This window comes from Pteropus alecto, unplaced genomic scaffold (genome assembly GCF_000325575.1).
Source record: "Pteropus alecto unplaced genomic scaffold, ASM32557v1 scaffold39, whole genome shotgun sequence".
NCBI classification, from domain to species: Eukaryota; Metazoa; Chordata; class Mammalia; order Chiroptera; family Pteropodidae; genus Pteropus; species Pteropus alecto.
In genome coordinates, this window is record NW_006443568.1 from 6,223,254 (window position 1) to 6,232,860 (window position 9,607).

At 39.5% G+C, this 9,607-nt stretch overlaps 1 protein-coding gene and 1 non-coding gene across 2 annotated transcripts in view; both read left to right on the forward strand.

Moving 5' to 3' along the window:
* Nucleotides 1-9,607, forward strand: part of PUM1 (pumilio RNA binding family member 1) — a 122,037-nt gene that overhangs the window by 85,991 nt on the left and 26,439 nt on the right. Inside the window, exons 15-17 of the mRNA XM_025041390.1 lie at nucleotides 3,690-3,957; nucleotides 5,230-5,359; nucleotides 7,145-7,273. Coding sequence (XP_024897158.1) covers nucleotides 3,690-3,957; nucleotides 5,230-5,359; nucleotides 7,145-7,273 — 527 coding nt within the window. The remainder of the gene's footprint in view (nucleotides 1-3,689; nucleotides 3,958-5,229; nucleotides 5,360-7,144; nucleotides 7,274-9,607) is intronic.
* LOC112473061 lies at nucleotides 8,193-8,277 on the forward strand. Its single transcript, XR_003043893.1, has one exon. It is a non-coding gene; the product is annotated as a small nucleolar RNA SNORD103/SNORD85 (small nucleolar RNA).

The window sequence follows — 9,607 nt, forward strand, 5'->3', positions numbered from 1 at the left end:
CTCCCTCTCCTTCTCTCCCCTTTCTTTTTCTTTTTTTCTTTTTCTTTTTTTTGATAGCCAAGTCTAATGTACCACATTAAAGGAACTGCTACAGTCTTTTGGTAATGTGGTGGTGAGGTGTCAGGGGAAGAGAAGTATTCTGTAGTCCTAGGATCATATCTCATTCTTTTAGTGAGCTTGTGCCTCTGGACTGTCAGCTTCACAAGTGCTTATTAGTTTTTTTCCTCCCCCTTTTGGTGGGACAGGATGGTTTGAGTAGGCTGGAATTATGTTTCATTTCCCCAGGTCGATTAATGTTTGATAATAACCCAGTAGGTTAGGCTTTGGTTAACTAGTTCCCCAGAGGGCAGGCTTTGTTAAGCATGTAGTGCTCTGGCATATTTTGAAATGGTTCCTTTTCCCTTTTCCTTACTGGAAGCCCAAGGAAAATTTTCTCTGATAGTTATTGTGAGGCTTGGTTGGATTTCTGGAGGTAAACCTCACAATATGGGGGAAGAGAGGGGTTTATGAGTGGGTCCCCTTGGAGATTTAACTCTCAGAATTGTCCACACTGTCCTCTAGCAGTTCTATTAATTATAATTCAGGTTTTCATATTCAGTACTGGTTCTGGCAGTGGTTTCTTCTTGAGTCCCTGTTTTGATAAACTATGATGTGACCTGTAATTGCCTTTCTCTCCAACCTTGGGGCAGTGGTTTTCTTCATGTCCTCCCCTCTCTATGGATGCAGAAAGAAGTGCTGACTTTTCAGTTCATTTTAGCTTTATAGGATGGAGTGGTGAATTCCAAGCTCCTTACATGTGGAACTGGAAACCTGCACATACTAATTTAAACAAAACATTCAAGCCCTTATTTTCTGTGGAATGTTGTCATACAACATAGTTCTGTGAAATCCACTACTGTCAAAATACTGTAGAAAACTGTGAAATTACTAAGAGGCTCCTTTTGAGGCCCTGCGTGAAATGTTCCTTTTGAAACAGGGGTTGCAAATTCAAACAGTTTCAGGTGTTACCTCAAGGGGTAAAGTAGTTTGGGTGCAAGAATATGTAGATGTGTAAACCATAGTGAACCAGAAAACATTCCTGCGTATTCCCCATCTAAAGATTCATTCAGTGGATACTTACTGATGGTCTGCTATTTGCCAGGTACCTTTTCATAAACAACTAAAAAGTTATAATTTTAAGCAAAACGTACTGTAAGCATTGGTTTAATGTTTGAAGAAAAATTAATTGGCTCAAGCAAAATATGCCTGTGAACTGTCAGTTTGCTGTTTATAACATAGCACCTGGGAAAATCTTTTCATTTTCAGATTTATATACTTCCTTTCTTAATAATAAAAGCTGTGTGTGCACGTTCGAGTGTATGCGTGCCTGTGTATGCTGTCTGGCATCCAGCGAGACCAGAACCCCAAATCAAAATCTTAGGGCAAATATATAAATCTTTATTGTTGGCTTTATTTGTGATTTACTATAGTGAATTCAGTGTTAGGTTTTAGTCAGTATGCTTTTGGCTACAGTAATGGAAAATTGTGACTTAAACATTCAGTGCATTTATTGGCTCATATAAGTGTAGAGGTAGAGCAGTGTTCAGGGTTGGTTCCTGTCATTCAACCTTGGGCCTGGCTACCTTCCATGTGAATATAGATGTGTGTCAGGCCTTTTAGGAGTGTGATTCTGTTTTTCTGTTAATTCTTTACTTTTCCCAAAGTGCTTTGTTAGTGACCAGGTTCTTAAAATTCCTTGAAATCAGTTTTAAAGCTTTTTGCGTTCATACCATTCCTTCTCCTTAAGCATGTTCCATGCTGTTATCACACTCTTCCAGTACCTGCTGACCTGCTTGATTACCACGTCTTTGCCCATTGCTCCCCAGTCTTAAGCCAGGGAAGAAAGAATTATTTCTAAAATGGAATAAAGAACAGCCATATGGCCACTATTCTTTTTTCTTATAAAACCTCTCTCTTCTTTTATTTAAAGAAATATTTTTCATTTGGATAAAGAAATGTTGTGGAATTTGACAAGAATAACAGTGTCCTTTAAAGCAGGACTCCCCAATCCCCAGGCCAGGCCCGTTAGGAACTGAGCCACACAGCTGGAAGTGAGTGGCAGGCGAGCCAGCGAAGCTTCATCGGTATTTGCAGCTGCTGCCCGGTGCTTGCATCACCGCCTCAGCTCCACCTTAGATCATCAGGCATTAGATTCTCATAGGAGCTCTGGTCTGTGGTGCCAAAAAGGTTGGGGACCGCTGCTTTAGAGTAAGGAAACTTGATGTAACTGAGTCTGAAGATGAGTCTTGTGTAATCAAGAGTCTTGTGATAAAATCTGGCCATGATTATTGTGGGTTTTGTATCTTTGGATGAGCATTATACTTCTTTGGGCCTTAATTTTCTGTTACATAAATGGGAATTTAAAACTGTCTCCAAAATGTCAGTGAAAATTTAATAGAAAATGTATATGAAATGCTTCTATCATAGAGACTGGCATAGGAAGGACAAAGGCTCACTAAATGTTTTAAAGATTTTAACACTGAGTCTTTTTCTTTTGGTTCCGTCACTTTCAATGAAACTCACACCTTTGAAGCTGGGCCCTAGAATTCTGTGCAGAAGTCCAAGCTGGGTATATTTTTATAGCTAGTATTAACCTCTAACTATTAAACATTTATTAAAACTTATGAAGAAGTTCACCTTAGGTGACTTTTCTCATGGATCCTGAAGTGTCATTTATATACGTTCTTTGTGGTTTATATAGTATTTCTTACCTACTTTGCTTTTTTGTTAAAAGGAGCGAGGGAAAAACAGTAAGATTTCATACCCTTTTATAGTACAATCTAATGTTAAAAAAAAAAGCATTGTAAAAAAATAAAAATATTGGAAATACACTTATTATAATTTATTTGTCTGCATTACATTCGATAAGCCTGTTGGTCTTATCTCTATTTTAACTGTCTAGAGATTCACAGTTATTCCTTTGTCATCAGTCACAATAGCAATCAATATCAGTGGCATGAAAGTTATCGCTAGTGCAATCATTGTAGGCTCTGTCTCAGCCAAAGGTGTTAAGAGCTGCCACTCCTGATGAACTTGAAAAGCTTCCATTTCAAAGCATTTGTCCTTCTTTATACCTGTTATGTCTCAGCCTCAAGCTTGGGATGCTTTAGTGATTTTCAGACTTCTATTTAGCAGCGTAACCATTTCATCAAAGCTTTTGGGGGGGCTCCCTGTGTAAAACAGGCTAATCTGGGTACCCCGATATTTTTAAGGGAGTATTTCAGATGAGATTGGGGATTATTCACAAAAGGGAGGACTCTCCACAGAGCTCAGAGTGGAAAACCACTGAAGTTTCCATGCATTTTGTGTTTTCTGATTCCTGGTACTCAGGTGCTGGTTCACATGGCAGGCACTTTCCTCCTCATTTTATTTATTAAGGGCGTCACTAACTATTGCTCCATTTTGCTAGCAGAATCCTATCAGTGGTTAAAAGCATTTTCATAATCTTTGTGCAAAAGTTTATTTCCAGTTTGCTGAGTTGCCCTTGTGAAAGTTGGGGCACTAATAGAGTTGAATCTTAACACAAAAGCAACAGAATTGAAAAGGAATCAGAGATGATGGCAGGCTTTCGTGTGTAAGATGCTTTTTTCTTCTCTTGAACAAAGTTTCTTAAGAATGAGTCTTGAGTTCACCTGTTCTGTAACCAACAGGAGGACTCACAAATGGCAGTGGAAGATACATCTCTGCTGCTCCAGGCGCTGAAGCCAAGTACCGCAGCGCAAGCAGTGCCTCCAGCCTCTTCAGCCCCAGCAGCACCCTTTTTTCTTCCTCTCGTTTGCGATATGGAATGTCTGATGTCATGCCTTCTGGCAGGAGCAGACTTTTGGAAGATTTTCGAAATAACCGGTATCCCAATTTACAGCTGCGGGAAATTGCTGGGCATATAATGGAATTTTCTCAAGATCAGCATGGGTCCAGGTGAGGAATTGGCTTTGGCACTTAAGTTAACTGAAATCTTAATGCTTTAAATTCCAAGAGGGACATAAATTATGAGGGTCACCACATACACAACTGATTGAAAAGAGCCATTTAGTAATCGGAATCACATACTTAGTAAAAACAAACCTTTTTACTTTTCTGAAAGATGATTAGCCTGGTGTTTCAAGTTCACAAGCACCTCACAGAAATAGCTACAATTTAAGCAACAGAAACCCTGACACAAAGACATAGGCACATGTGCTACTTTAACCCCTATTAAGAATTTTGTTCTCAGGGAAACATTATTCATGTATAAATTTAGCTCTCTGCTGCTCAGGAGTAAGACACCTCCACCGCTTTTCTTTGTTGCTCCTCTCTGTAGAAATGAGAATCTGCGTAGAGCTGAAAGAGAAGCAGCTATTTAAAAACACAGAATTTAGCCCGGGTTAAATTCCTCCCTGTTTGGCTGTTCTAGTGGGCTTCACAAAAAGGGACCTTGTTCCTGGGGAGAAAGCATAATTATGATGTCATCCATCTTTCTTATTTGTTTCTATTTCTCCTTCTTTCTCTCTGTGCACACTGAAACAGCTTCTAAAGAACCTACTTTGTAAGTTCTGCCAGCTTGCTACTGGGCAAGAATTTCTCATGTTTAGATCTTGTAGATCAGATTGAGAGAAAACATGATTTTTCTGATATAGTCACTTGAATCAAAAAAGGCAAACTGAGTAGCTACTACTTCAGAAGACATTGGAGATGTTTATAACAACTGTTCCACGTCATTAGTGAATACTGCTTCATAGGAATATGAGTTAAAGAATATAATAAGGACCATAAGCTTTTAGCCTATTAATGTGAGACTGGTTTCTAAGGGAGAAAGTCAGGTAGAGTTCTCCTTATGTTATGCCTGTATTCATCCCCCCTCCTTTCTTCTCTTTCCCCCTTTCTTGTCTCCCCTCAATCCCACATATAAATATAATTTTATACATATGTCCTACTTTAATGAAATATACTAAAATTTAGATCTAATTTAAAAACTCAGGATATTTCACACTATAAAATTTTTCTTTTCAGAAATTCTTCAAGTGAGCTCAAGTGATTCATTTAAATAACACGTGTGTGCACACACGTGCTCACCTGGGTCCATGTGTATGTGTATGCACACACACACACAGTTTCAGACATAACTGATACATTTTATAAATTGAGCTAATTCTTATTTATCTCTAAGTCTTCCTAAAATGCTGTGATTGCCCTTTTTACTTTGTAATTCAGATTCATTCAGCTGAAACTAGAGCGTGCCACACCAGCTGAGCGCCAGCTTGTCTTCAATGAAATCCTCCAGGCCGCTTACCAGCTAATGGTGGACGTATTTGGAAATTACGTCATTCAGAAGTTCTTTGAAGTAAGCCTTTGTTCTTTCTATCCTTTGACTTTAGAGAATCTCCACAGCATTTTGATTTTCATTAGCTTATTTTAGAATTGCAGTGCCATTCCAGTCTTCAAAATGAAGTGTGTGTGGTCTTTCAGTGGGTTTTTAAATGTTTTCCAAATCATTAGCTACAGTGTATTGTTTAAGTACCCAAGCAGATGATGCCAGTCTGTTTTAGAAATGTGTGTGTTTGGAGAACCATTGTCCCCATTTAGGATCTAGCACATTATTTCTGATTGTTACAGTAGTTTCACTAAACATGTCATTTAAATAATCCTTTTAAGATAATTTTAGCAGGACCACAATAAAGTTTTCTGAAAAATGAAAAATTTTAAAGGATTCCCAGAGAATTATTTTTGCATGCCAATGCTGGTGTTTTTCATCATAAACTACAGTTATGAGGATTAAATGCTTCTTCTTGGGTCATCCTTTGGCCTTGGCTCCTTAGTTTTCCTCCATTAATGTGAATAATGTTCACTCTTGTTATCATTGCCTTTGGAAAGGATTAATGAGATTGCTGGATTACTGTTAGAGAGGCAGGGATTTTTGGCTTAACCATTGTAGCCCTGGTGTACTGGGATCAACAACCCCAAGCTATATATCCAGAAAGGAATGAAGCATTGAGATGAAGAATCGGGTACAGGGGGAATATGCTTGAACTGTATAGTACCTGCCCCCAAACAAAAGAAATTTGTCAACTTCTTACATTTTATTTTGTTTGATTTATGGGAAGATAAAAAAAATGACTCACTCACAGCTTAAGTTTTCCCAGTCTTTCATAAAGACTTAATTTCTTCAACACTTAATTATCCAGCTTTGGACTAAGAAACAAACATAAATATTACTTCTAATTTTGATTTTAGAATGTCTTTTTCACTGTGAATTTGTTACCGATGTAAAAGTATAGAGATCTCCAGCTCAGAAGTTAATGCAGCTAGGGCTGGCCAAATGAACAGCCGTATGATTAGAGACAAGCTAGAGGACTTTGACTTAGAGAAAGTCCTTAGATGGAAAATTAATGGGTTGAGCGAGCTGACTATTCATAAAGTCTCTTCCAGTTTCATGACTATGCTATTCAAACACAACTAAAAAGCCAGGGATGGAAATCATTCTAGGAAGAATTTTAACATTGTGCAGCTATATTTCTTGATTCTGTATTTCCCCAACCCCGGACTCTGTTGCCTTGTATAATAGATAATATCAGTTCTTTGAGTGATGTAGAATACTAATTCAAAACAGAGTGTACCCTTATGTGCTTTGGCTTAAATATCATGTAGACAAAGGAGTTTTTCAGCTTGGGGGCCTCAGATACCTGATGTGGTGTTGATTTTGCTGCAAGAAGTCCTTGAATCTTCCCTAGATGCTGTCTAAAAGCCCTAATAAACAGTGTCTCCCACAGGTATTATATTAGAATAAACATAAATGCTCTTATAATTAATAGAGTACAGATTCATTTAATAATATTAATGGCAGCTTCGAGGAATTACATATTTTTTTGTTTAGCATATATTAGTAATGAAACTACTGCTGTTGGTAGCTGAGAAATTTTTTTTAACATTAAAAACAGTTCCTCCTAATCAGAGGCAGAGAACTACTACCTTCTTGAAGAACCAAAAGCTTTTTAAAAGGTTTAGTTAATCATAGGTACAGGGCTAAAAGAGGTATGTCAGTGGTTGATACAGAATAATGAATGCTTTGCTTTCTCTGGTTTCTTTCCTTCTACCTAAGTAATGGTGTTCACCCACACATTATGTCTAGTTTGGCAGCCTTGAACAGAAGCTGGCTTTGGCTGAACGGATTCGAGGCCATGTCCTGTCATTGGCATTGCAGATGTATGGCTGCCGTGTTATCCAGAAAGCTCTTGAATTTATTCCCTCAGACCAGCAGGTAATTGTAAGTTTCCCCTTTAACTTTTCTCTTGGTGTTTGATGTTTCTCCATGGTACATGTAGTGAACCTTGTAAATTTGTCAGCTTTTATTTTTCTTTTAGTCAACTTTAGTTTTTCTTTGGTGCTTGTGGCTGCCTTTCTGTGCATGGCAAGCATGAACTGTGCAATTTGTAAATTTGTAGTAGATCAAGCGTTCTTTGTTAAAACCAGTGGTTTTAAACACTTTTATTGAGCAGAACTTAATCTTTACTAGGTTCAGTTTAAGAGGTGGGGTTTTTGTTTGGCAAGAGTTGAAGCATGTAAAATACTAATGAGTTGTCATTTTCTTCAGCCTGAACTGATTACTCCAAAAAACTAAACTTTTGTCCAACTCACCTTTCATTTTCCTTCACTTACTCCTTGTTATTCATTCATCTCACCACCGTTTACTGAATGAGTGCCTGCCCGCCCAGTGCTGTGCCGGGTCTGGCACGTTGACCCGATGCCCACTCTGTGGCAGACACCAGCACAGAGGTGACTAAGACTGATCCCTGCCCACAGCGCACAGTGTGGGGAAGGGTGACGGAAAGCAGTGCTGAGAGCGCGTGCCCCGAGTCTGAGGGGAAGCTGCGCGGGAGGAGGAGAAGTCCAGGCTCAAGGGGAGTTAGACAGGAGAACGGATAGAAATCTGAAGTGGTAGGTGCTGTGGGTGAGGGCTGGCCCAGAAAGCACCTGGAGAGGCCCACGGCTTCAGGAACAGGTCCAGCCGGCCGCAGCCAGCCCCACAGAGACCACAGGGCCCAGGAGGCGAAACAAACCCACAGGCAGGCATGCTGCAGCTGTGTTGTGCTGCGAGCCTCGGGGTGCTTGTGACCTGAACCCTTGACCTTTGGGCTCTGAACTCACCCAGCCCTTCTCAGCGGAGAGGATGGTCATGGTCTGGCGATGACGAGCCACTTGCCCTCACTGAGAACACGGTTCGGTAATGAGAATCTTTGTTACGGACTCGAGTTCTGAGCCGGACGAGGCCCCTACCACCTCCAGTTCAAAGCAAAACAAAACATAACACTGCGTTGGTGTTGGCCATGGAGGTTGAAGGCTGGGGGAGTCCAGAGTCCTTATGTTGTGAATCTGTGGGGTGGAAGCTGGTAGAGGCAGAGGGAATGTTGAAGACACAGCAGGTTTGGAGTTCATTCAGTGCTGAGTACTGGAGATGCCGCAGCGATAAAGTGTTGTATATAATTAGAAGCCGGAGTGAGACTATTACTTTTAATTTTCTTCTAATGTTCAGATCATTATCAGTTTTAAGTTTACCTGGGATTTTCAAGGATGAAAATTTCATGGTTGAATCTCTCCCCTTTAATTTTTTTTTTTTTAACATGGAAAGTTCTTCCTCTTTTTTGACCATAATGCTTAGTTGCTAAAAGAAAATCGGAATGTTACAGTTTTCCAGGTGTTTTTTTTTCCCCCTCCATTTTTGTCCTCTCCCATGATTGTAATATGTTGTTGATTTTTGTCTCTAACTTTTCAGATTTTACTGTTTTCTGTTGTCTAATCGGGTGGCAACACTGTAGTAGTTTTTCACCCTGGCCTATAACTGTCGTTCTTTCTCCTCGGTATTTCTGTATCTTTTCCTGGTCTTGTTTCTCTGTAATAACTTGTTTTGAGCCCGAACTCCTCTTTCTACTATGGGTAGTTTACTGTTTTCTAGGTGCGAGTTTATTATTTTAGGCGAAATTAACTCATCTTTACTGGTTTTTACCGCTTTGGGCTCAGGAAAAATCTTAAGGGAAGTCACCGCCCCTTCATTTTGATTGTGCGGTCCTTGCCTTTTTGTAGGCATCATTTTTTTCTTATTATTCTCACAGTTATGTTTCCAGAATAAATTATTCTTTTCTGACATTCAATTAATTACTCTAGGAAACTTTTCCGAGTCTATTGCCTTTTGCTTATCCCTGGCGTTGTAATCTTGGCTTTCTTTAATTAGAAAATCTCTTAGTTGCTTTGACATATTCAGCATCTTCAGGATTTAAGACATTGCATTCATAAATGTCACTTGTAGTCTTCCACCATAAATGTAGAATCAGCACAGTGAAGCTAATATAAAGATTGGATATAGCAAGGAAATCGGGTGTCAAGTACCAGGGCCCAGCCTTGCATGGTGCAGGTATTCAGCTTCAAGATACCTGAGACAGCACGTTTTGGGAAAGGGGTCCAGTCAGAATCCCACCATCTCTTTTTCTATACCTCATGGCACCCCTACTCATTCCCTATATACACACACTCTTCAGTGTCTGGCCTTCTCCTGTATTCCCTGAGTTTGGGCACTTTTCATTAATTACCAGAGAGCACT